The following is a 27,279-nucleotide window of genomic DNA, read 5'->3' on the forward strand; positions in this document are numbered from 1 at the left end:
TCAAGGACCAGCTTACTGTCTACCAACCAGATAAAAGTGCATGAATCTCCCCCAGTGAGTGCATGGACAGACTTGACATGAAGACTTGCAACAAGGGTGAAATCTAAGTCCATGTTAAAATGTATTTGTGCCCATTTAATACTGGCAAACATTCTGGCATTGTGTATTCCCAAAGGGGCATGGAACAGTTGAAAGTGTGGGAATGTCTGTTACTTTTGATTTGTTGGGACTAGGTGAAAGGCTACTTCTGTCTCAGGAGTTCCCCCATAGCACTGATAAAGTGAAGAAATCCTAGGTCAGCTTGTGCCAACAGAGCAAGTAAATCTCTGAAAGAGACCATAAAATTACTGATGTCAAAAATCTGTGACAGGATATATGAGAAATGTCCTACAATGGAATGTAGATCAGCTCGTGACTGAGCCTGCTGGATTTTCTAGGAGAATGTCACAGAGTATTAAAACACACTGATAGTACCAAAGGACCCTTTTGCAGCGGCATAATTTAGGAGGTAAAGGAATGTGATGTACAATTTGGTAGGAGCTGGGCACTGCTGCCTCATGATGTTTGGAGAAACCACTACTTCTCTGTGCATAAAGAATGCATTAACTTGTATGTCTGAGTGGTGCTATTAAATCCCATTTGTGCAGAGGTGAGAAGTTTGCACTTCGTGAACCAATATCATTCCTGGTCTGTTGAAACAGTAAATCTCTGGCTTTTTTTTGTTAGATATTTTGTATGTGCTTCTTAAAGAACTTTGCTCTCCTTCCAAAAGTTTTTCTCTAAGTAAACCATACATTATGCCTGACCTTACATCTTTTGCTCTAACACTTAGAAGTTGCCATCAAGCTAACAGAAGCAACACTTTTTCTTGAGCTGGGGGACTGTGCTGATGTGCAAGCCAGGGAAAAGCTCTGAAAGAGGTCTATGATTGCTTGTTACTAATCATGTTATGAAAAATAAAAGCTATTGTTGACAAAAAACAACTATGTAGCAATGGGGGGACCTATATAAAAGAAAAGAAGTAATAAAAGTATAGCTCTCTGTCTCCACATAAAGCAAGAGGGAACTGGATACCTGTCTTGTCTGAAATACAGGAGGTTGTTGGGTGCTAAACACGAACCACTGACGGAAAATTGAATGAAGCTCCACCTTTCAAGGACCCTGCCATCAATGTTTTGTTCTCATGCCAAATTACTGGAGTATAAATATGTGCCTATACGCCATGAAAAAAACACTTCTCTGGAAGGATTTTCAAGTCACCACTGCATGGCAAGATGGATATAAAAAAGGGGAGGTCATTTTGGATCTTTTGCCTGATTTGGAGTTGTTGCAGCGGCAAAGAACCAGTTCAGATAGGTAAGAAAAAATCTAATTCTGAGATTATTTGCTCACATATTGCTCCCCATAGGTGACAAATAGAGTTGTCAAATTAAAATGTGTAACATGTTCATGAAAGAGCTGTAGGCATGCCAGATACTGTTTAACATTTTACATTTTCATCTTTAATGTCAACCACTTAAGTAGTTTACTTTTTTATTTTTTTCCCACTACAAGTTAGATTATCAACTGTTTTATGTCCTAAGCAACTAATCTTAAAGAGGAGACTTGCTGGATGCAGTCTGCATCATATTGAAATGGTGACACTCTATTCAACACATTTGACCTATATTCTTTGTAGAAGTATGTTACCATAGCGCCTGCTAGGCTTGATTGACCAGTATGAAATACTGTATTAGGATTAATCACATTTTTTTGTGGTCTGCTGCACTGTTACCTCCTGGTTTGGTTTTGAATGTCTTATACTTTACCTGGTTGCTTAATACACAAACAATTTACATGACAGTTATTACTGTCTCAGTAATTCTAGCAACTCCACTTTCAAGAATAGCCAAACTTTCTTATTTACTCTCATTATTGTGTAGAAAAGGGCTAAATTTCCCTACTCCACTTCAGGACTGCAAACACCCATGGCAAATTCCAGTCCTTTTAAAAAGCTGTTTCTGTAAGGACTTCTTGGCACTGAAGTTTGTGTTGTACATTTATAACATCAATATATGATTTTTTCATTGTTTACTTGCTGGTTCTTAGGTAGGAATATTTAATGAAATCTTAGAGTTCACTGAGTATATTAATGACTGTTTCTCATTTGATCTGTGATGGATGTTGCTACATTGAATTTCCCAAACATGCTACATAAACAATACAAAGGAATTTGCCTGTTTTCATTTGTTGTTCTTTGAGATTGGCCTAGAAGATATGCTAAAAGCATTCTGTAGCAAGCACATCTTATTTAATTCAAGGTGTCTCATACTGGCTTTGTGCAGTATGAAAACTACTTTCTGAAGTGACGTCTTATATGCACTTCAAGTATATATCAATACCTTTGACAGAGGTATGACTCAGAGGTCCAAGATACGAGTTTTGGTTGAAAGGAAAAAGAAGTAGCTCTAAGCCAAAGCTAAAGCTGGTGGCAGCCTCAAATGCTAAGGTCAGCAGCTGTCATTTTGCTGAAGTGTCATGCCACCCATGGTATGTCCTGGAAGGAACTCAATTCAGGACTTTGAACCAAAATCTTGCCTGTGTTAAGTAGCAGTATTTCAAAAGTAAAAATGAGATTTAGGCAGCCAGGATGGGATTTCCCTCACTTCACTTTAGATATTTACAGTGTAAATATAGCTACAGTGTAAATGCTGAGGGGTGCCATCAGCACTGGCATGTCTCAGCAACCTTGATAGACAATGGAGAGAAACATGCCATCTTGGAACATCTTCTTCCTAGGTGGATATGTAAGGTAGGGAAGTTGAGACTCTTCTGCTTCTCACTGTTAACTTCAAAGGACACTGGGCTCATCTGCTTACATTGGAAGTATCTCTGGCATGGACTTCAAAAGTTCAGTGAGATGAAACTCCTTCCCATGTGATAGTGTCTTCCAGGAGTTAACATTTTAAAAATCTTTCTTTTAAAATCTCTCCTTTAATGTTTTTCATGTTTTTCAACAAAATGTTTTTCAACAGAAAAAGGTAAAGCACCTCATGTGGGTTGAATTTCTAAGCTTCCCTCCTATGACTTTTTCTTTAGTCCAGGTGTCTACCGTCAGTAGGAGTGAATGTGCCACCTGGGGCAATTTCCATTTTCATACATTTGACCATGTTAAATTCACTTTTCCTGGAACCTGCACATATGTCTTCGCTTCGCACTGCAATGACAGCTACCAGGACTTTAACATCCAAATCAGGCGCAGTAACAAGAATAGCTTCCTGATATACTTCACTGTCACTATTGATGGAGTGATCTTGGAGGTGAAGGAGACAGGCATCACAGTGAATGGGAACAAGTGAGTAAAGCCATACTGTTGCTTTCTTGTGCAGCAATTTTAATGTTATGTATTACCATTAAAGATTGTATGTCTAAAAAGGGGTCCTATTCTGCAGAGGTGCAAATGACTGTGTATGATATTTATAGCACTTTGAATAAGGTATTGCAAATAGTCTACCCCATAGTGGAGGAGGAGACCAGAAGCACATAAACTACATCTCCCAGGGATCAACTTGAACATGCTAAGCAAAAGGCAATATATAAGAATGCATAGATTTCCTTCATGTTGCTTTGATTTGGGAGGGAGGGATGGAATGAAGGAGATAAAATCAACACTTTATTGAAGATTCTGATTTTGTAGTAACTATGTATTTGCTTTTTTTTTCTCAAAACACTATTTCTGTGGTACTAACCCTACTGTTGTATGTTGCTGTTCAGAAACAGATGGTCCTCTTGGAAAAAGTTTTCTGTTTCCAGATAGATTAGTCTAGAAAATAGCACTGCTTTGCAGATCACAGGTTGCCTTGGGATCTTCTTAAACAAAAGACAGAAGTTTCAGAAGTAAAAATCCACACCTCTAGTTCCAGTCTGAAATGAACCAGAAAACAAGATGCACACAGAAATTTAAAAATGCTCCATAAGTGAAGAGTACTGCTATCAGTTGAGTGGCTAATGTAGTATTGACACACTCATGACCAAAATACACTGTGTTATGGATTAAGGGTGGTGAAAGGTCACAGTGGACAAGGTGATCACACCTAAATTTAATACAGTGTGTGGATGAAGGTTGACATTGAAAAGAATGTCCTTATGGCTTATTTACATCCTTTTGTCTCTACTTTTTCTTCTTATATCTCTGAGAGGACTTAATCAGACTTTTTTTCATTGAGGTCTATTTTGTTTCTTCCAATTTCCAGGATCCACATGCCCTTCAGCTTGAAGAGCATCCTGATTGAGGACACCTGTACTTACTTCCAAGTCACTTCCAAGCTGGGCCTGACACTCAAGTGGAACTGGGCTGACACTCTCCTAGTATGAACAGCCAGTTAGTTGTTTTTTCCACAGTGAACCTCACCAGTGATGAAAAGCAGAGTTAGATGCAGGCACCATGTTAATATAAGAGATTATATCATTTTATCAATAAGCTGATAGGGATTTACCAAACTAGGTAATATTGTCATGGGGAAAGGACATGTAGTCACAACCCTTAGGCGTTCCCAACTCATTTATTTGGCAAAAAGTGCCACTGTTAACCCTGGAGATAGCACATCTGTAGTTATCCGCTTCCTCCATGGGGCTCTGGCAGCAGCACAGCTAGTCCCTCCATCTCTGACTTGTTAGTTATCCTCTGACTGGATGCACATCTTGTGTGGGAAACTAATCTGTGTGGCCAGTTCAGCCTCTCTGTGTGGTGGCCTCTCTCATTCCAAAGCCTTGTTATGTGGAATTTTCCCTCTATATATCCACCCTAAAATGCCATTTTCTGCAACAGTATATTTACACTTTTGGGTGTGAATGCTTATCTTCCATGATCAGGATGGAGTAAATAAATGAAAGTTGTATGTCATGTTTTGCAGTTTGGAGACAGAGTAGATGGTGAATACAGAGAAAAAAAATTCAGGAAGCAATCAAGTGGTATTCAAATTCTGATTTAATGAAATATATGTTTCCCCCCTCTCCCTGTAAAATTAACAACTGAAGTATTACAGGCATCACCTGTACAGTGGACACAATTTTAGGGTGACACACTTGTAGGAAAAGCACCACCTTTTTTTTGGTAGTCCTGAGTGGCACAAGTACAACCTTTCAAGCATGTAGGAATGATTAGGTGCAACAGCTTCATGCATCAAGACAATAATGTGCTAACCTAGTTCTTTATTGCCCCTGAATAGGGGCAGAACAAGTTATGCTGGACAGACCCACCCCCAGAAAAACTGTTTTGTGTTTAGCCTATGCACTAGAAAAAGCCTTAGGTATGGTTAAAAGCTGACCAGAAACTGCTGTTTTCAGCATCCAGCAGGTTAGTTATCTAACCTCCCCAGAGTAGAGCTGTGGTACCTTGCAAGAGGTACCACATGTCTATATACTAGTGTCTCTATATTGGGAAGCACTGGTCCAAGGATTAGTGCAGTATTCAGCATGCTTCAGTTAGAATGACAGTTGCTAGGGGATTATCTTCCCAGTTAAATCTGCATGTAAGTTCTATGGCAGGTTTGTAACAGAAAAGGAGACTGCTACAAACTGGTAATGAGTATTTCTGCTACTGTGCTTTCCAGTTGCAGACCACTTTGTAACATGTGCTGCAGATCCTCTTTCCTTTTGTTTTCTAGCTGGACCTAGAAGAAACATATAAAGAGAAAATATGCGGTCTATGCGGGAACTATGATGGCAGTGAGAAGAATGATTTGGTTTTGGATGGTAGGTCATGAATACAGCGTATTCCACATAGGATAGAACTGTTAATACTTGACATGAAACTTGATATCAGTTTCCTCTAAGCAGGGTTTCAGATTTGCTGATAGAGACTGAAATACATGAACATTTCCATATACAGGAGATGTATTTTAGGGATGTTCTGGAATGATCTGAGTTCCTCTGCTGTTCACAAACTTGCAAGAGTCTCAAACCTTTTTGATCCTAATTAACTGCCTGCTATCATGCAGTAACGTTGCCAGGTTTCCCACTTACAGTAGCAAGCTTTGAGGAAGTTGTATTCTCACATGAGGCACAGGTGCATTTTCTGTCATTCAATTTTGATAATTTTGCAGCTGGGTATACAAGTATGATTATTTTTGCCTCTTATTTTTGCCTCTGTAATGAAATGAAAGCTTCACCACTGAGCCAGAGATTTGACTGAGCATCTTTGCAGAAGCGGTGGTGCCATCCACTGACACCTTCAGATATTGCACTGAACTGGAAAGAGGCCAGCACAGAGAACAGCAGAGGCTACAATCCTGCAGCTGATACTATTCTTTCCTGAGTGAAAAGAAAGCTGCATTCTGGGATATTAGCTACAGGACTGAAGCCAGGGTTATAGCTTTGTAACCTTCACATAATACTCTGGCTTCTTAAATCACCAGGAAAGTATTTTCATCTACCTCACCAGTTCAGAAAGAATCCTGAGATTTGTTAAAAATAGCACTTGTAGTAATAAATTTGGGGTTCATTGTCATATTCCATATTAAGCTTTCTGGATGTATCTTAGTCATGTTTCTGCTCCTTACTTGATAAGCATAGTAGACAAAAACTAAGGTTGGCTTAATTTTTTCTGAACAATTTGCTACTGAGAAACGTTCCTCTAAGAAAAGTAGGCTGTTATTTTATGTTTCTGGTCACACAAATAACAGGTTCCCATGCCTGGGGAGCAGGTGGCCTCCCATGTCCCTCCTTTATACTCTGAATACATCCTTCTGCCTGTGCTAAGCAGGCAGCAGTCATTCTGCCTGCCCAGGCTAAGATCTATTGCACATAAAAGTCCCAAAACTTATTCTCACTTTCAGACTCCTTTCCCTTGAGGGAAAAATAAATGTCAGGAAGAAAAATCCAATTTCTCCATGGAACATCTCTTCTTGGAACTTTATTCTTTATATTCTTTAATGTGAGTTTAGATCCTTGGCAAACTACACAACTCCAAGAAAAGTTTCCAGAAAAGTTAGTGGCAAAGCACCTGAAAACAATGGTTTTGTGGAAGTCATTCTCTCAGGCCTGCACTTAGCTAAGGGACTGACTCAGTAAAAGGGCACAGACTTGGTCAGAAATCTGTCTATTAAAACTTAAAAAAAAAATAAATATCAAAGAATAGCTATTTATGCATGCTCTCCATAAAAACAGATAAGTTTAAAACTTTGTTAGAAATATTTCTTAAATCCAGGATTATGTGTCTGGTAATGCTTTGGGAAAACACGCCCCTCAAGCTAGTATAATGGTCAAATACATGTATTGTGTGCCTGTGTTCCTCCTGCTTCCATTTCCCATCCTTTCTAGCCTATAAATGTAGGTTTCCAGATGATTACAAACATTTACACCTACAGCTGTACTAGATTGTGATAGTAGAAGGCAAACTAAAATACTAAAATGATCATTACACATGCAAATGCAAAACCCTGTAAGATCAAATACACCCACAATGAATACAAGTATTTGGAAGTGATGATGTACAACAGAAAGGTCAAGAGTCTCATGTGATTTGTTATAAATGCCCAGGCCTTGATACAAGTGTGCCAGATTTCTGGCTGTAGCTCAACAGAAGTCATAGCAGCTTATCATCTTCTATAATATGGATGCTGTGGTTAAATTTGGGCATTTGGTGAAGAGCATATTGCTTTAGAGCCCAAAGATTAAGAGCATTTTTACAGCACATTAAGTGATCTAAAGAATCGCAGGCAGATACTCAGATACATTTGCGGATTTTGCAGGGTATAAAATGCATCCAAGGCAGTTTGGGAACTTCCACAAAGTAGAGGATCCATCAGGAAAGTGTGCTGATGTGAGTTCAGATGACCGCACTGGAAGACATCCTAGGAGAGAAGACAACAGATGCAGTAAATATGTATGTATGGCCAAGAAGTATAAATGCTCCTGAACTACAGTGGAGACTTCAAACAAGTGTTAGTTACAGAGTATGCACTGACCTGAATTTTATCCATGAGTCTGAGCAAAATGTTGGTCGTGTAGCAGAAAAAATACCTATTATAATAGGATATAAGGAAATATATAGGATATATATATAAAGAAATAGACAGTGGGAAAATGCACAGTTGAATGACAGATTCCAGCCAATGAAAAAGGAAGTCATGACAAAGTTAAACTGTATAGTTTCCTGATGTCCCATCCAGTCTGAATTATACTGTGAACCTGGAATTGTATCATCAAAAATTGGGATGTACATCCATGAACCTGAAAGTTGGTAAATGTCAAGTATTGATTTTCTTTTCCTTCTTTTCATTTTACAGAGAAAAAGATGCAAGAAGCTTATGTCTCGTTTTGGAAACTGCCCCAAAGTTGTTGCTTTTGATGACTACGTAGAGACCTGCACTGAGGATATGTGCCACTGTGCAGTTAATTCTTCTCACTTTGACTTGGTTTCCAGCTGCATATGCAGCACTTTAAACCAGTACTCTCGAGATTGTGTCCTCAGGAAAGGAGACCCTGGGGAATGGAGAACCAAAGAACTTTGCTGTAAGTAACTGCTACTCTGGATACTTCTTTCAGGTTAGATATATACACATATATTCTGATCCCAGCAGAGCAAAGCTAAGAGCTATTTTAGCTACTGTGAGTCAATCTGTAGAAGTATTTTCACAGAGACATTGTTAATGGAAAAGCTTCTGCAAATTTAACTTGATTTTATGCCTAAAATTAGAACTATATCTTAATATTGTCCACATCCTCCTTACGGCTATATTTTCTCCAGTTATTCTTTGAATTTTTCCATGCACAGTTAACTCATGAATAGCATTTTTTTTTAATGTTGACATCTATTCTGAAGTCGCTGAGAAGTCTAACGTGTTTGTCCTTAGCTTATCCTGTGCTTTCATATTCAGTAGTCCAGCTACTGAGCAGAAAATCACTGTAAAACCAGAGGGAAGTCTACAGGCAGTTCTTCCAAACGGCTGGTGTGGATTGGGGTAGAAAATTAATGCCAGAATGACTTACGCTTCAGGCAAAAACAAGCTATTATGACTCCATAAATTATTCCAGTGCCCTTTGCTTGCATCATGACTTCAGCCCAGCCAACCTTGAGCAAGTAAAATAATGTGAAATAACTCATATTTCCCAGCAGTACTGTTTTGTCCAAAGGTGAAGTAAAAATAACCATAAAAAATTCCTTTAGGGTTTAAACAAACATGACACATCTGGAAATTTTTAAAAACAAACTATGGGGTAAAGGAGGAAGAAGGGGTTGGGGAGTGAGATATTGATATGAGAGCTCTTATAAATGCACCATTAACATATGCCATTTTTCATTTTGTCTTGTAGATCAGGAATGCCCAAACAACATGGTGTACATGGAATGTGGAAACTCCTGCGCTGACACATGTGCTGACCCAGAAAGGAGCAAGATTTGTAAAGCCCCATGTACAGATGGCTGTTTCTGTCCTCCTGGTAAGGCAGTTTGCGTCTTCCAATGCATTACACATGTCAAGGGAAAAAAGAGGGAGGTTGTTCCCTTTCAGTTAGTGGCATTTTTTTTTCATTAACATTTTATACTCAAACTGATGAATAAACTGTTTCTTCTAGCATAATTTAACAACTTTCTTCTGGAAAGAACTGGATCTCTAAAGATTCAAGATCCTGACACTGGAGAAGGGGAGGGAAAGATTTCTAAGGACTAGACATAAAAAAATGGTACAGATGTGGAAAGATGAGAGGTGGTCTCTAGACAGTAAGAATGCAGGTGAAGTCAGGTGAAGTGCCACCCTGTTAAAAAGCTAGATATTGCTGTAGCATAAGTCATGTGATATAACTGCATAGCTAGCTGTGTGCCTGTGTAAATTTGCACATGAAGTAGAAGCTAAGATGAGGGTCTGATTTCTGTTAACATTCACTATTAGAAAAGGATGGAAACTGGCTCACATCCTTGCAGTCTGGCACTTGATAATCCTACTCACAGTGACAAATTCTGGTAACATGCAAAGATATTCTTTGGGTTTTGCCTCGCTTACTTTTAATTAAAAAATATTTCCCACCCACTAACACCTGAAAGGGCCCGTTTTTTCTTAAAACATACACCATTCATTTACAGAAATGCTGAATACTTCAGAGTTTTTTCCTTGCTCTAATCTTCCTTGATGGTGTTTCCCAGACTCACCAAAGGAATACTAACTAGCCAATGTGTCTGAACAGGAACTATCCTTGACGATCTTGCTGGCAAAAAATGCATCCCCAGAGACAGCTGTCCCTGTATGTTTCAAGGCAAAGTCTACTCATCGGGAGGGACCTACTCCACTCCCTGCCAAAACTGGTACTGCTGTGAACTTTTTTGCACTAACAAAGCAGAGGCATTTATTTCAGAGCTTTGATGGGCTGCGTTATGTTCTTTTCTCCTTTCCCCTCTCCCGTTCTACCATTTGTCTTGAATAATAGCACAAACTCTGGGTCTAAATTTCAACAGTACAGGAAAAATTACAAGTGGATCTCAACCACACACAGTTACCACTCTCACTTGGAACTGCTATCTAAACCTGAGCTCAAGATTTCAGAATGTGGAAAACTGAGACTCTTCTCTAGTTAGTTCAGAGGCACTGGCCACTAAAATGTGGCAAGGTGTCATATCATGTTAATGAGTTACATTTCCAGCCTCCTCTAGGTCTACAAAAGGATGTTTGAAGTCCTGGATCTCAATCACAGAATCATAGAATCAACTAGTAGAAAACGGCCTTTAAGATTATCAAGTCCAACCATTTCCCCAGGACTGTCAAGGCCACCACTAAACCACATCACTGGGGGCCTCATCTACATGGTTTTCAAACACTAGGGACAGTGATTACACCACTTTCCTGTTCCAATACCCGATCACTCTCTCCATGAAGAATTTTTTTCCTGATACTCAATCTAAAAAGTCCTGATCCTTAAGAATTACTTGGTTTAGAAAAAAAATCTGTAGCTTGAACCCGTATCCACTCTACACTAGTGAAAGGTGATCAGGCCTCAGGTATATTATTCTCAAAACAGTTTTATGTCTTACTAGATACCCATCTAATAAATGAACAGTCATTTGTGTTATTTGAGCTCCCACCACATCATTTCTTGACCATAGGCCTACCTTCTACTGTACCGAGAGTTTAAATATGTTGTGGTGCATGGTAGGGTAAGCCAGACGTTCTGCAAGCCCCTTTGGGTCGAATATTTCCTGCAATTTGAGGAAATACTCCTCAAAAGCTGCAGTTTTGAGGAACTGAATTTGATGGGCTCTCAGTGGTTCCCATCTAGCCGCATCCTCACTTACTCCTCACAAAACCTGAGCTAGGCTACGGCCAGGCTGCTCTCCTCTTGTGTGCACAGCTCTAAGAATTGTAACTGCTCGTTATCTCAGGTCCTCTACAATTAGTTGCTGAAATGTTGCATCAGCAACTTGCTGAACAGTTGCATCAGTAGCATAAAATGTTGCAAGATCCTGCTTGAAGAGGTTAATTCTATCTTTCAAGAGCCAAGTAAACAATTTAGGCCCTAAAAAACATTTCTTGCTTACTCAACAAAGTGTTTCTCTAAAGCAGCTAGTTTGAAGCCCAGTTCAGTTAACTCTTGCTAAGAGGCATTCAACTTTCACATTTTAAGGGCTGAATATAATGTCTTCACACATGGGTTTAATAAGCAGCCAAATAACAAGGCAGAAAGACAAAGGGGTTTCACCTCTGAGGATTCAGGTACAGATGTATCTTTGCTCCTTTAAAGTTATGTTTATTCTAACTACGCCTTTTTGGGTTTTGTACAGTATCTGCAAAGGAGGCCACTGGAGCTGTATCTCCCTGCCCTGTTCTGGAATTTGCAATATAGATGGAGGATTCCACATAACAACGTTTGATAATAAGAGATTCAATTTTCATGGCAACTGCCATTATGTCTTAGCTAAGGTACGAACAAACTCCCATTTGACTCCTAAATCTCATGAGCAGCTTGAGGCATCAAGTGATGAAGCTTTATATAACTTAATTAAGTGGCACAAATCCAGCAAAGCTCTTCAACACATGCTGTCTTAAACCTCATAAATTTTCCCATTTGCAATGGATTGCAAGTGAAAGGAAGTGGATGAGCAAAAATTCCTGCAGAAGGATTGAATTCCACAGAACTGTCTGCAAATATGTGATCCACATAGGTTGATAGCAAGGAAACAGTGCAAAGGAAAGGCAGTGAACATTACTGAATTTGGCAATGCAATAAAGCAGTTTGCAGTTAGTGATTAAGTGCCCCAGTTCTTTCATTATTGCATTTTAGCCTTTCAGAGTTACCTTTCCTCTTCTGGCTCCTTTCCTGTAACATGCTAACAATGTCTACACATCCTTTTTCTTACCTCTTTTCAGAATACTGATGATACATTTGTGGTGATTGGAGAGATTATCCAGTGTGGAACATCAAAGACAATGACTTGCTTAAAGAATGTATTAGTCACTCTAGGAAGAACTGTAAGTAACTTGTTTTAGTTAGTGGCACATAATATGTCACTTCTATTTAGATTCAAGGATGGGATTTCTCTAACTCTGTGGACTCATTTTGTTCTGTTTCAATACTGAAACTGCAAGATTAATACCAGCGGGTGATGCAGTGCATGTGTTTATTGGTTTTGTTCTATGAGAGTTATTTCTTTTCCATTTCTTTTGTATTCTGGCTTTTCCGTTTCTTTAGAGGTAAATGACTAAGAATCCTTGTCAGTTTTCCCTCTCTTTTCATGACTTCAAAGATTTTCATTTGTTTCTTTTTGAAAGAAAGATTGAAATTTCTACAATAAAAGATTCCCTTCTTTTCTGAATCCAGAGGTTTTTCCTGATGAAATGAGTGAAGTAGCAGAATTTTCAAAACTAAGGCTTCTCCTACTGAAGGTTATGCCATGATTCACACTGAATTCAGTGGAAGCCACGTTAGGGATGGTATTTATGCATTCTGAAGTTATACAGATTCATCCTGTCCACCTGGTATTTAACTGGTACAGTTCCAACCATGTTAGGAGATTAAACATTCTAGCACCCTTCTATAGACAATAAAGAAAGATGGTGATCTCCAAAGGGCAAGTCAGTTCACCTAAGGTATGAGATGTTCCAAAGGTGCCTGTTTTCCTCTATTGACTACTGAGGGAGCTTGAATCAGATAGCTCTCATTTTAGGTATGTTGTGTTTTCAATGAGGTAGATCCAACCCTACATGTAACATGATATGTGAGAGAACTCAGTCAAAACTGTTGCTTATGGAGAGAATTCTTCATTTTTTATTGCCAGATTGCTCTACGTTATTGTAGGTCATCCAGACACTGTGTTATATTGACCCCAGAGATGACCATGTTTTAAAAACACTACTTCTTAATGCTTAATGAAGCTTGTCAGGTTGCTTTTGTCTGTCTCATGTCATATTCATTCACTACTGTGGGCTTTTTCTTTTTTCTTTTTCCCTGCAGACAATAAAAATATGTTCCTGTGGAAATATCTACATGAACAATTTCATTGTGAAGCTGCCAGTAAGCAAAGGTAAATGCCCTTCTCACACCTTCCCCAGAATAGCCTACATTTATTTACAGAGGGATTCCTCCTCCTTTTTATGAAAATAATATGATCCTGCTCATTGTTAGGTCATTTAACCTGGGTGGCTACTAGGTCTGGGACTCCCTGGGAATTCCTGTGTTACACTGGATGCATTGGTAAATGGCAGTTCCTGTTTACTCAGCTTCATAAAGATTTGCAATTGCACATATTTCTTTTTCTTTTTTTCTCTTCAGATGGCATCACCATCTTCAGACCCTCTACATTTTTCATCAAAATCTTGAGCGCAACTGGAGTACAGATTCAAGTGCAAATGAAACCTGTAATGCAGCTCTCCATAACAGTCAATCATTCTTATCAGAATCGCACATCTGGTAGGAAAGATCATGCTCTTCCAGTTAGCTCTTAAACTGAGTTATAGCTGCTTGTCTATCACTTGAGGTGAACAAATGATTTGATTTTATATTGATTTTGATGTGTTAGAACCCCCAGTTAAACCTTTAGCCTTCCTGAAACAAAGTGTTGGCTAACCCCTTCAATTTACTAAAGAAAATTAGATAATTCTGTGACTTTTAGTGTGTGCAGGTGTTTTAGACCCTATTTGTAAAAGCAGACCTTTCTCAGAAACTTGAGATGCAGGTTGTGTACTTGGTTTTGCCACTAGCCTCCTGTTGCATAATTAAAGCTTTTTGTGCTTCTGTTTCCTATCTCTGTAATGTGATCGCATCCTGTGTCTCCTACCTGGTTTGTTTTACTTTTGTGATTTTCTTATCTAGTAAGCCTTTGATGAAGGTACTTTGTCAGCCAGTGTTTACAGAAGCACATTTAAGCAGCTTCCAATCTTTGTACTAAGTGCAAATGTAATGCAGAAAAATAATAATTACACTCTAAAGACAGGGTGCTGTCTGATTTGTGGGACCATCAGGAAATCTGTGAAGGAAAATGGGCTTCTCTCAGGAGAAGGGCTAAGAGCATTCTGACAGGAGCCATTCCTTTTTCCACTAGTGATTTTTTTTTTTCTTTTGTCCTTTTTTTTTTTTTCCTGCCATCACGCACACAAGGTCTTTGTGGCAATTTCAATAACATCCAGACTGACGACTTCAGAACAGTCACTGGAGCTGTGGAAGACTCAGCTTCTGCTTTTGGTAACTCATGGAAAACTAGAGCCAGCTGTTTTGATGTTGAGGACAGCTTTGAAGATCCTTGTTCAAACAGCGTGGATAAAGGTAGCAGGCTTTTCATGCCTGGATTATCAGTGCTAAATAATTTTCATATGGCAGATAACCAGAAAAGCTTTAGAAATCTCATAAACATCAAAAGCCACTGCCTTTAAGTATATTAATAGAGAACACATTGGTCTTTGAGGTGACAGCTTTGCTTTTAAAACAAAATGACTGCACTGCTGGAGAAAGGGCCAACACTGATGACTCGAAAAGCATACACAGCATCAATAAGAACAACGTAGGTTTAAGGCAGAGCATACTTGGTTATCAATATTAGGGCAAGATCTTAATCCAATCTAGGTTGTTACAGCTGTGCTGAGGGCAAAAGGAATGAATTACCAGCAGTACTGACTTCAGCAAGCACTGTACTTTACTAGGTGCCTGTCTGGTTTCTCACTTTGACCGGGTTTGGCTACATGCAGTATTCAGTTTGTACTGTCCTAGAAATTGCCACATGTGATTAAAGCTGCAGCTCATAGGCATACAGCTCACTGATCATTACATATTTGGTGCTGTTGCTTGACTATAAATAATTGCCTGAATGTAAAGAATTAGCAAAGTTTGATGGAAAACAATGAAAATGGGGAGGTTTTGCAGATGTTCTACTAACCCAGCCACAGTAATAATGTTAATACTTGGAAGGTGAAACCTTTCTTTTAGGGAGATGGCTGGCCACCATCCAACTGTGCTTGTTGCCTTGATATTTTAATGCCCTGTATTACTTTACAGCATTATCTGAACATTTCAGGACATTCTAGTTCTGTGTGAAACCTGGTAAGAACATTGAATCAAATAGTAATGCAGTTTAAGTGAATATAGGTAATGGTGTTTTTTTCCCACTTCAGAAAAATTTGCCCAACAATGGTGTTCTCTTCTGTCCAATGCAAGCAGCGTGTTTGCTGCCTGCCATTCTGTTGTAGAGCCTTCAGTATACATCAAGGTAAGGCACTGGTCTAAATGGGTGGTTTAATCTAGCTCAGACTGATCTGCCATGAAGACACTCTGGCCTAGGGGAGTAAAATAGATTACATTAATGCCTGTTTGCAAAGAAGTTCACTTATGATGATGAGAAAAATTACAAAATAAGAGTTTATGCAAGACACAATGGGCCTTTATGAGCTTGAAAGCAGCCTTGAAAATATTAAGTGAATGCCATCGTTGACAGTTCTGTTGCGTGATCCAGAAGGAAAATAGGAAAAAATGGGTTTATTGTTCTTGAAAACTGTTCACTCATTGAAAAGCCAAATCAGTGTTTCTGTGTGGAACTGAACTGAGAGCTTTTTCAGCCCCGTGGATTCCTTCTGGCGTTTAAAATTCACCTCTAAGGGGAGACTTTATCCCATATTTACACAATTTATATCCCATTTATTACTTTCAAATCATGTTAGTCTCCTAATATTTAGAAAGCAAGAAGCTGCCCATAAGTACTCGGTGTTACAGCTGTTGGGGAAGTTGGCTGAGCTAGAGAGTTACCATATTTATGTGAATAGTAAAGAGGTTTCTGTAAAACACAGAAGATTCTTGTAGGGGCTGTGTGTGATACGATTTACTGAGAAAATACTGAGAACATGAAATTTTGCCTAAAAATTAATGTCTTCAGGTACCTTTAAACACATGGCTTATGCTTTACCTCTCCCAGGTTTCCCTCAGAAAATATGTCTGCTTGAGAATTCATGTTAAGTAAGGAATTTGCAATTTTCAATTAAGGAAAAGTAATAACCAGTTTCCTATGGATATGTCTGTTATGTCTGCTGAAACCATGATTTGTGAAAACATTTTCTATGAGATCAGTAATGGCAGGATATATCACCATCTATGCATTATGACCTTACTGCTCTTGAATGACTGGCTGTATCAGGGTTGTTCTGTCCAGCCACCCAATTGAAAGAACTTGAGCTTTAAATCCACTTTATACTTTCCTAACTATTTCTTTTGATGTCATTACAAATGTTTCTCTATTAACCCATCTTCTGTTATGTACCTGTCATTTAACTGTGTGTATCTTACCTGCATACTAGGTAGATACACAAAATGCCAGCCATTGCTGTGCAGTATTTTTAGTCCTGTATATTTTCAGATGACATATTCTGACATGTCCTAGATTATATAACCTCATGGGAGGCTGGTATAGACATTTCTTAGTGCTTTAATTAACTGTAAATATCCTTATCATTCTTATTATTCATCTATTTATGAGTGTTAGATATAGTGTTAAACAACTGCAATTGATTTCCTGTTTCTCAGTTTTGGATAGAATTTCATTAGCATACGTTTTCTTTTAGAGATATTATAAATTTAGTTTCATTGGTAATAATACTTCTTTAAAACAATATTGCTTCATTACTTTTTGAATTAGTGTATGATTCTGTGTTTCCCTGTTTCTTCTCTGAGCTGGGCTTAATAATACCTATGTCCTTTTCTGTTCCCTAGAAATGTATGTATGACACCTGTAATTCTGAGAAGAGTGAAGTTGCTCTGTGTAGTGTGCTCTCTACCTACTCCAGAGACTGTGCTGCAGCAGGCATATCCCTGAAGGGCTGGAGGCAGGGCATCTGTGGTATGCATCCTAAAATACCTATGGTAGGGATAAAGAGGAAGAGCTTCAGGAGATCCCAGTCTGTGGCAGTTAATGTCTTTTGTACTTAGTCATCAAGCTAGTGGGTCTTTGAAAAACAGAATATGCATACATTCTATAAAAAACTGCCTGTCAAAACCAGTTCATCTTCTTATGATGCATGTTCCTTGTGTAAATATTAGGTGAATTCAGTACTCAAAGAAGTAAGAGTATAAGGTGTATATAATAACAAGAAGTTGTAATCAGGTTAGTTCTGAATACATGGGCTTTCCCATGTATTTTAATTCCAATACCTTTTTGAACTTCATCTCAGCCCTCTTGTGTCAGACATAACCCATACAAATGGCATCACTCTCATTAGCTGCATTTTTCCATGTAAAATAGTAATGTTTTTTAATACATATATTTGGTGATATCTGAGGTTGTGGAAGTGTTTAAAGGCTTTTTCTGCTTAGGACTATCTAACAACTGAATAAAAGTTTTGTGGACATACACATTGTCACTAAGTCCACGGTTCAGAATCCACTTTTTTTTTTTTTTTATAGCACTGCCAGAATTTATTATGAGATGGTATCAGAGCTGAGAATAAAACTCACAAGTCCCAATTTCTGAACTTTACTTCAATATTCCTATTTTTTCACTGGCAGTCAGCTAGTTCAAGTGACATTTGCCTATATTAACATGAAAATAAATGTATGGGTTTCTTGACTAATAACATATCTGAATAGGAAACACCACAACAATTATTTTTATGCAGCTTTCATGCAGCTATCATCTATTTAATTGCCTTGACTTAGAGGCTAGCTGGGATATTTAGTAGAAACAAACAATGTAACAATGTATGGTGCTTTGTTGAAGGCATTTAAGATTACAGTAAGAGCAATTTAATAAAACTGTGCTGAAAGAATTCAGAGGGAACACAGTGTAATGCATAGCAAATTATCCTAGAATCATGCAGATTTATGAACTAGACACAGTTGCTGTTTATTGAAAGCTTTGTTATCAATACAGAATTAGTAACACTTTTATGCCAAAGCAAGACTGGTTTGCAGCATGGGTTAGACTGAAATCTGTGGACTCATGGCACAGTAGATAATATTGATTCAAACACTGCAGTAACCTTGGGAAAAAAATGCTAATGGCTTAATCAGTACAATCATTTTAGGCCTTTACAAGAAGAAATAATCTTTTAGGAACATACTTATGATAAGGTTGAAGGTTGCACTATTCATAAGTGAAAGAATAAATGGGCCAGAACAGTTACCCTCAGTGATCTGTTCCATTGGAGGGGATGGAAAGGCCTTTCTGGCTCCTGCAGCTGTGTTCAACTGTGCTGGGCTGTGGGCAGCACCCGAGACAGGTTATATCTTAAGGGGATGTCTACATTGAAGTCAGTAGTGTGTATGAAATGAGTAAACCCTACTAGCTAACAGTTGACAATGCATGTATGTGACACAATCTTTAGTGGAAGCATAAACCATTACTTGAGTTACTGGTTTCCCAGAAGACCTTCACAGTAGCCTCTGCTAAGTCATGGCACTGCTTTTCTGGTGCTCCTTTTGAAAGCTAGCTTGAAGCTAGTTTTGATATGCTCATGTTCTCTGCACTCATGCCTCCAGCCGTGATGTATATAATCTAAGATTACAAATCTGGGACAATGAGTACTAAGATCAAATAACCTTTCTCTTACCAGATCTCACTTTACCAAAAGTGATCTTTTTCTTCTAGGAAAAAGTTAAAGGGAGAAAGTAAACACAATATTTTATTGCTTTAATAACTAACAATTGAGACACCCATTCAGGTAAATCTGATTTAAACTAATGTTCAACATCTTTATTAATATCTTTCTTATTTGGCCTGTTTTGATCTACAAATACCAGTTGATGCACCTTTATAGTATGCCTATAAAGTAGGAGAGTATGGCTTGCATGGTTTATACACAGGGTATTATTGTGTGTGCCTCAGGTAAGACCAGGAACCTAACTGGTTTTTGTTCTTGGAGGTGGTGGTTTTGAATGTGTACACAAACTTAACGTGCTAACTAATCTAAGAAAGTGTACTATGGTCATGGACTGGAAAACCATACAGAGCATTGCTGAGGCATGGAACCTATTGCTGATATGGTGATAACATTGCTGCAAAGCTGATTAGGACATTTGCCTATGAGCAAATGCCCTGTATCTTCTAGTACATCTGTGTGTATCTGAAAACCAATTGTGGGGTTAAACCTATGGATTTGATCTAGAAAGAGGTCCAAGATGAGTAGATCCCCATTTATTGTTGAATTTCAGAGGAATCTGCATGCCAGGCTCTCTTGAAAACCACAGCCTTAATGTGGGTGATATTTCCTGACAGAATTTGCTGTCATCCATATGATCACTACTGCAGATCTTATGGTAGAGTTCTGAAGATGTCGTTTCTTGGTAGCCTGGGAAAATTAACCAGCTTTTCACTGTCTTACAGAATCAGCTAACCTCTTTAGATACTGGTATTTAACTGTTTGTTCCACCAGAGGTCTTAAACACTGTTCTTTCTGATTTCCCTGGAGGACAAGAGTTTTCTTCAAGACATCTGTGAAAATCCAAACACACTTTCTTTGGTAGCAGAGTTCCTTGGCACTGTCCATGTAACGTCAAAATTTACCCCTTACGAAATATGTTCATTTCTTAAGCTATTCCCAGCCAAAGAAATCAGTAGTAAATTACAGAAAATTAGTTTTTAACTACAGTTACAAATCAGCAGTTACTTAGTTTTGTTCTTGGTATAAAATAGAAATATAAATTGTGCCAATTGTAAAATTGTAATGATTCCTTTATTCAGTCAGGATATACCGTGCTGAGTATTTCAGTATTCAATATAATGTAGTGGGCAGACTTCCCTCAGACCACAGGGAGACAAGGACTTATAGTTTGAAAAAAGCACATCTGTGGCTACCAATATGCAGAATGCTGTATCAACAGCATGAGCGATGTTTGCACAGAAAAGGCCATATATCCATTTTATTTCTTTTAAAAGATCCCTCTGAGGAGTGTCCTGCGACTATGGTTTATAACTATAGTGTGAAATACTGTAACCAGTCTTGCCGCTCGCTGGATGAACCTGATCCACTGTGTAAAGTTCAGATTGCTCCTATGGAGGGCTGTGGTTGCCCTGAAGGGACCTACATCAATGATGAGGAGGAATGTGTAACTCCAGATGACTGTCCCTGCTACTACAAAGGCAAGATTGTTCAGCCTGGCAACTCTTTCCAAGAGGACAAACTGATGTGGTAAGATGCTCTGATGATGCCAAGGCTGCATACCTGGGGATGTCAGGGCCCTAATCCCTGAATGGTGTCTCTTTACTGTAAGGAATAATGTCAAACTTCTAGATTCTACCAAAGCAAGTATTTCCCTGGCAGGAAGTGCAGCCACAGCAAAGGTTAAGAACCTATATTCCTGTTACCAAACAAGAACCTGAAAACACATTAAGGACAGTAATGTTTGCAGCCTATTATGCAAAGTTCATTGTTTGGTAGAAGTTTTCCATACACAGTGGGAGAAAGTTTTCTAGAAGTAAGGGCACTTGGGAGAGTTTTTTGCTTTGAAATGAAGACATGATGTAAGAAACACCCTCCAACACAACATCCTGCAGACTATTAAAAAAAAAAAAGTCCAGAAAAAGAAAAATCTGTTTGTAAAATGAGTTTCTAAGAGAGAGAGGGAAAGAGAAAACTGGGGAAGAAATACTAAAAAAAACCATAATAATTTGCATTGTAGTGAAAAACAATTGTTATTTTTCTCATTTTCAAGCAGTTCAGGACAGCAATGCAAATAGCAGGGGAAGGCTGTTTTATTCAAATTATTTACTTGCATCTTTAGATATCTACATATTTTCTCTCTCAAATCCCACTTTTTTTTTTTTTTCTGAGGATTTGATACTTCTTTGTAAACACAGGTTCATTTTGTAATTTAATAGTTCTCCTTTAAGAAAGTACTAATTTCATCCCATGGAGTGGAAAATGGATTCTTAGGAAAATTTTGATTTAGGGAGATCACACAGTAAACCAGTGGCAGATGAAGGAAGAGTATTTAAGAGCTGGGTGTCTTAATATTCCTTCTGGGGATGGTAGTTTATGTCTGTGAACCTGATAGCTGTACCAAATATTCATTTTGATAGGAATTTGTTATTTGTGTGACTAGTGAAGCTTTGTAATGCCTTTCCCTTTAGTGAGAGAAAAATATGCAAAGAGCTGATGTGTTTCATTTTATGGAATCTTTTTAGCAAATGCATTCAAGGAAGATTAGACTGCATTGGAGAGACTGTCCTGGTGAAAGGTGAGATTTTGTTAAATAATGTCATTATAGTATTAGCTAGTATTTATAGTGTTATTCTGTATTTATCTCACTTTCTGTAACATTTTAGTATTTTACACATTTTTGCCTTCTCCCAGAAATGTGCTGGTTATTGATAGTAGTTGTGTTTGTAAAAACGTCATCAGACTTGATGAATTCTTTAAAAGATGAGGATATTTCTCAAAGCTTAGTTCTCTGCTTACTTCTCCCCACACTGCTGGTGGGCAGGAGCAAAAGCTAATAGAACCTGTAAATGCTAGACATATGCTGCCCTCTGAAATGCTCTGGTTTACAATTGCTGACAGCATCCTTATGGTTTTCACTAAATTGTCTTCCTGAAATATTTTCTTCCTCATATAGATTGCCCTGCTCCTATGTATTACTTCAACTGCAGCTCTGCAGGTCCTGGTGCAACTGGATCAGAGTGTCAGAAAAGTTGTAAGACACAGGACATGCATTGTGTAAGGACTTCACCTCCTAGCAGGAACATGGGACAACGTGATTGTGCACGTATGATTGTCCTCAAAAAATGCTGTTGGTAACATGCTATGCTGTTCACAGACCAGCTACTTTAACGATAACACAGCAGCTATAGCTACCCATGTAGCTGTAATACTTGCAATTTGATTATAATACTTGTAATTTGATTGTCACTAATTTACAGTTACACGCTTAAAAAAGAATACACAAAATACTGGCATTCAGAGCTAGCACTTCTGCTGGTTCCCTGTAGTTTCTTTGCATTAACAAGTTGCCTTGTGTTATGTCTTCATATACACAGTATGTCACAGAATGTGCTTCTGGCTGCATGTGTCCTGATGGGCTGGTATTGGATGGCAGTGGAGGATGTATTCCCAAAGATCAATGCCCATGTGTTCATGGAGGACAGTTTTATAAACCTGGGGAAACCATCAAAGTGGACTGCAACACATGGTATGTTACTCCAGGGAACTATGCTTTATAACAAAGCTGTTAAAATTATCAGTGCATTTTGAAGTCTGTGTTTTCATCATTAGAGATGTCAGGCTTCTAATAAAAATCAAAGGGGAACCATTTCCCCTCTGCAACACACTGCATGAGCCTGCACTTGGGGAGAACAAGTACCAAAATATCCTGTGAAATAATTTCCATCCTTTTGTAAACTGCTTCCACACAAGCTTTAGAAGTACCAGCCTCATCCAGTTGGTCTGTGGCTGGTCATTCTGTAAGGGGTCTGTGTCTGTTGAGGACAGCTGAACACCAGAAAAAAATTGAATTTGGAGGAGTGAGGACTTACAATGATTTTCTCGTGACTTGCAGTGCTTCCAGGTGCAGAGTTCTCAAATAAGATAAATGAATGCTCTAGTTGCTCCAATTGCTGGTATAACTTTACCACAGACTTCACTGCTATTATTGATCATGGTGGGTAAAATGATTTGAATCTTTACCCATTATTTAGTGAGGATGATACTGTATGGTCCTGCCAAGAAGCTGTACAGAAAATAAGTGTCAGAAACGTTTTGGTCTGATCACCCTGGTACAAGCAATCAAGTTTAGCATGTGAAGCCAACCCCTGATAAGCAGTTATTGATATCACAGAGGCCATTAAGAGTTTTTTTTTGCAGTTAGGGCTTTGTTTTCTTATGAGAACAGAACACACATGGGAAAAATCACAGTCTCTGTGTCAAGGGTATAGCAATAAAGATTTTCTGTCTGTGATCACCATGAACTGGAGGGGAAGTCTGTCAAGGTCTGATGGCTGGATGCCAGGTGCCTACCAAAATGCTCTATCACTCCCCTCCTCAGCAGGATGGGGGAAAGAAAACAAGATAGAAAAAACTCATGGGTCAAAATAAAGGCTTTTTAATAAAGAAAAAGCAAAGGCCGTGTGGAAGCAAAAAACCCTCAGATTTATTCCCTACTTCTTATCAGGGAAGGGCTCAGTACACAAAGTGATTGCTCTAGAATACAAATGTAATAATAAATGTCCCCACTCCATCTTTCTCTTAGCTTTTATTGCTGAGCAGATGCCACGTGGTACAGAACTTCCCTTTGGTCTGTTTGGGTTAGCTGTCCTGGCTATGTCCCCTCCCAGATCTTGCCTACCCCACAGCCTACTGGTGAGGGGGAATGCTGGAGGGACAGCCTTGATACTGTGTGCACAGTGCTCAGCAGTAGCCAAAACACTGGTATGTTACCAGCACCTTTCTAGCTACCAGTACAAAGCACAGCACTGTGAGGTCTGCTTTGGGGAAAATTAACTTCATCTCAGCCAGACACAACACACAAAGGAAGACAGGGATAATACTGGTTCACACCACTGTAGTCAGGAACAGAACTGACCACATGATCACAGTATCACAGTATCACAGTATGTTAGAGATTGGAAGGGACCTCAAAAGATCATCTAGTCCAATCCCCCTGCCGGAGCAGGAACACCTAGATAAGGTTACACAGGAACGTGTCCAGGCGGGTTTTGAATGTCTCCAAACAAGGAGATTCCACAACCTCCCTGGGCAGCCTGTTCCAGTGTTCCGTCACCCTCACTGAGAAGAAGTTTCTTCTCAGGTTTAAGTGGAACCTCTTGTGCTCCAATTTGTACCCATTACCCCTTGTTCTTTCATTGTTTGCCACTGAGAAGAGCCTGGCTCCATCCTCGTGACACTCCCCCTTTATATATTTATATATACTAATAAGGTCACCCCTCAATCTCCTCTTCTCCAAACTGTAGAGACCCAGCTCCCTCAGTCTTTCCTCATAAGGGAGATGCTCCACTCCCTTAATCATCTTAGTTGCCCTGCGCTGGACTCTCTCCAGCAGGTCCCTGTCCTTTTTAAACTGAGGGGCCCAGAACTGGACACAATATTCCAGATGAGGTCTCACCAGGGCAGAGTAGAGGGGAAGGAGGACCTCTCTACCTATTAACCACCCCCCTTCTAATACACCCCAGGATGCCATTGGCCTTCTTGGCCACAAGGGCACAGTGTCGGCTCATGGTCACCCTGTCGTCCACCAGGACCCCCAGGTCCCTCTCCCCTACACTGCTCTCTAACAGGTCGTTCCCCAGCCTATACTGGAACCTGGGGTTGTTCCTGCCCAGATGCAGGACTCTACACTTTCCCTTGTTATATTTCATCAAGTTATTCCCCGCCCAGCTCTCCAGCCTGTCCAGGTCCCTCTGGATGGCAGCACAGCCTTCTGGCGTGTCGGCCACCCCTCCCAGCTTAGTGTCATCAGCAAACTTGCTGATAGTACACTCAATTCCCTCATCTAAATCGTTGATGAATATATTAAATAATATATTAAATATATTAATATATAAATATATATATTAATATATATATAAATTATATATTAATATATAAATATATTAATACTTGAATATATTAAATAATATTGAGAAATAGCTGAAATACTCAGTTCTTCACCTTGAACTTACGTCATAAATCCCACTGTCTGCTACCAGGACTTAATGATTTAATGATACTTGAAGGAAAAAGTTAAAAAAAAATTGACAAAGTTCATACATGTCTTGGTACTAAACATGAACTTTCTGATTAGTAAACCATCTCACGGAATGGTCTCAAAACAGTTGTGAGGGTAAACCTGGAAGAATGAGAGATGACTGCTTTCTTTGAAGTACTGCAAAAGAGAAATCTATGAATTACTCTGCCCCTCTTTGGGTGTTGAGCTAAAAACAAAGATGGTGATTCTTTGCATTTAACCTCCCAGCACCTGCAACAAAAGGGAGTGGAACTGCACAGAAAATCCCTGCAAAGGAACCTGCACTGTGTATGGAAATGGACATTACATGAGCTTTGATGGGGAGAAGTTTGATTTCCTGGGAGACTGTGACTATATCCTAGCTCAGGTATAAATTTTTTTCACTTTCCTATCATTATGCTTTTCAAAGCTAACACTGTAGAGTTCAGTCTGATTAATTAAAGGGCTATCCCATGCAAAATAGTCAATACCGATGAGCAGAGCCTACTCCCCTCCTCTTGTACCTAGAGCAAAGCAATTAACCCTCAGAAGTGACACAAGAGGGCACTGTGGGATCCTAAACGATTAATTCCTCGACTGGACAGCCCTTTCCTGCTGTAATTCTAGCACCTGTAATGGAAAGAAATCGGTGTGGAGTTGAAAAGCTAAGTGATTCTCTCAGCCATTTAAGACAGACAGTGCTTTTGTTGTGACAGAAACACGTAGAGGTTAATATGTGAGCCTCATGTATAACAATTGCATGTAATGAAACAGTGCCCCAGGAGACATTTTGTCATTCCCAAATTACAGTTGATTTTGCTAATTTTAAGGAAAAAATGAAACACCGTTTTGATTGTGCAGGATTTGTGCTACGAAAAGCTCCATTTTTTCTTGTTTTTCTCTTGAAATTACTGGTCAAGTATGAACCTAACACTGGTTCAACTGCCACCAGATTTTTCTAAAATGCCCAGAGTTTTGGTGAACAAAAAAGTGACAAAATAGCAGAAGTCAGATTCAAATGTCATTAATTTAGAATTCCTGAAAATGCTTAAGTGTGGCCTGGCTGTGTGAAAATATCTAATACAAATTATCTCTTTTTCTAAGGATTTTTGCCCCAATAATAAGGATGCTGGCACCTTCCGAATTGTAATTCAGAACAATGCCTGTGGGAAGTCACTGTCCATCTGTTCCCTAAAGATCACACTGATTTTTGAGGTTTGTCTAGAACTGCTTATAAGTGAGGAGCTGTAGTCTTTATTTTGTAGTAGTTAGTGTAGTATCCCTATGGAAGTCAAACAGCCAAAAAGTAGAGGCAGGAAAGCTGGGAAACGTTTAGTTATTTGCTGTTAACAGGGCTGGACACTTCTACAGGTGAGGGGAGAGATGGAGGAAGTCAATTGCACTCTATGTATGTGCATGTGTGTGGGTGTGGGTGTATTTGCATCTGTGACATTATCAGTATAGGAGAAATGGTAAAGGTTTTAGAGAAGCATGTTTCTGTACCATGGTTTGAGCACATGGCAGATGTAACTACAGAGGAAAGAATTCCTTTTTCCGTCCAGCTCAGGCTTAGCATTTCCCCAAAGTGTACACAAAAGAGATTTCTCCCACAGGAAGGGGTAAGAGGATAGTGAAACAAAGCAGCGTGACAAGGGGTGTGCTAACATGCCCCATTACCCATGCACTCAGGAGCCACTGTGCCAGCAGAATAGATTTCATCTAGAATGAGGACAATTTCTGTGGCTGTGAGGTAAGACTTACCTGTTGAGGTAAGACTGAACTCAGTGGGTCTTGTTAACGGCTCACATGTCTGGCAATAGACCAAGATATAGTGTAAAGGCTAAATAAAAGTAAAATGAAGGACAAGAGGCAGAATACCAGCGCTGTTGCACAAACATTTCTATTGGACTTCCTTCCATGCAATTTCTCTGTTCCTTATAGAGCAGTGAAATAAGGCTCTTGGAAGGAAGGATTCAAGAGATAGCCACTGATCCAGGAGCTGAGAAGAATTACCAAGTGGATCTCAGAGGAGGTTATATTGTGATTGAAACAAATCAAGGGATGAACTTCATGTGGGACCAGAAGACTACTGTTGTTGTTCACGTGGCACCATCTTTCAAGGTAGGTATGGGATGGACAGACAGTTATACTTTCAAACTCAGAGAATGGAGAACTCAAAGCACT

The 27,279-nt window shown here is 39.1% G+C and overlaps 1 protein-coding gene across 7 annotated transcripts in view; it reads left to right on the top strand.

Annotated features, from left to right (window-relative positions):
• The first annotated feature begins 1,023 nt into the window (after window positions 1-1,023).
• The window catches only part of LOC133206442 (mucin-5B), a 47,124-nt gene continuing 20,868 nt past the window's right edge, over window positions 1,024-27,279 (top strand). For 3 of the 7 annotated variants that reach the window (XR_009723765.1, XR_009723766.1, XR_009723767.1), the window contains exons 1-22: window positions 1,024-1,356; window positions 3,079-3,334; window positions 4,233-4,347; window positions 5,646-5,733; window positions 7,731-7,864; window positions 8,268-8,493; window positions 9,295-9,420; window positions 10,162-10,279; window positions 11,750-11,888; window positions 12,336-12,437; window positions 13,420-13,489; window positions 13,738-13,875; window positions 14,563-14,727; window positions 15,570-15,664; window positions 17,155-17,281; window positions 20,315-20,567; window positions 21,563-21,615; window positions 21,994-22,094; window positions 22,415-22,566; window positions 25,345-25,483; window positions 26,200-26,310; window positions 27,037-27,216. Coding sequence is in view for 3 of the 7 variants with exons in the window: in XM_061342429.1 (XP_061198413.1) it covers window positions 1,275-1,356; window positions 3,079-3,334; window positions 4,233-4,347; window positions 5,646-5,733; window positions 7,731-7,864; window positions 8,268-8,493; window positions 9,295-9,420; window positions 10,162-10,279; window positions 11,750-11,888; window positions 12,336-12,437; window positions 13,420-13,489; window positions 13,738-13,875; window positions 14,563-14,727; window positions 15,570-15,664; window positions 17,155-17,281; window positions 20,315-20,567; window positions 21,563-21,615; window positions 21,994-22,094; window positions 22,415-22,566; window positions 25,345-25,483; window positions 26,200-26,310; window positions 27,037-27,216 (2,970 nt within the window). In the remaining 4 variants the exon portion in view is untranslated. Of the gene's footprint in view, window positions 1,357-3,078; window positions 3,335-4,006; window positions 4,361-5,645; window positions 5,734-7,730; window positions 7,865-8,267; window positions 8,494-9,294; window positions 9,421-9,583; window positions 9,723-10,161; window positions 10,280-11,749; window positions 11,889-12,335; window positions 12,438-13,419; window positions 13,490-13,737; window positions 13,876-14,562; window positions 14,728-15,569; window positions 15,665-17,154; window positions 17,282-20,314; window positions 20,568-21,562; window positions 21,616-21,993; window positions 22,095-22,414; window positions 22,567-25,344; window positions 25,484-26,199; window positions 26,311-27,036; window positions 27,217-27,279 lie in introns of those variants that run through there. The other 4 variants (XR_009723764.1, XM_061342429.1, XM_061342430.1 and 1 more) reach the window with 4 other exon arrangements.

The sequence above is a fragment of the Neopsephotus bourkii genome, unplaced genomic scaffold (genome assembly GCF_033783945.1).
Source record: "Neopsephotus bourkii isolate Nb327-2 ecotype Australia unplaced genomic scaffold, CSIRO-AGI_Nbou_v1 NB_1792, whole genome shotgun sequence".
In the NCBI taxonomy this organism is placed as follows: domain Eukaryota; kingdom Metazoa; phylum Chordata; class Aves; order Psittaciformes; family Psittacidae; genus Neopsephotus; species Neopsephotus bourkii.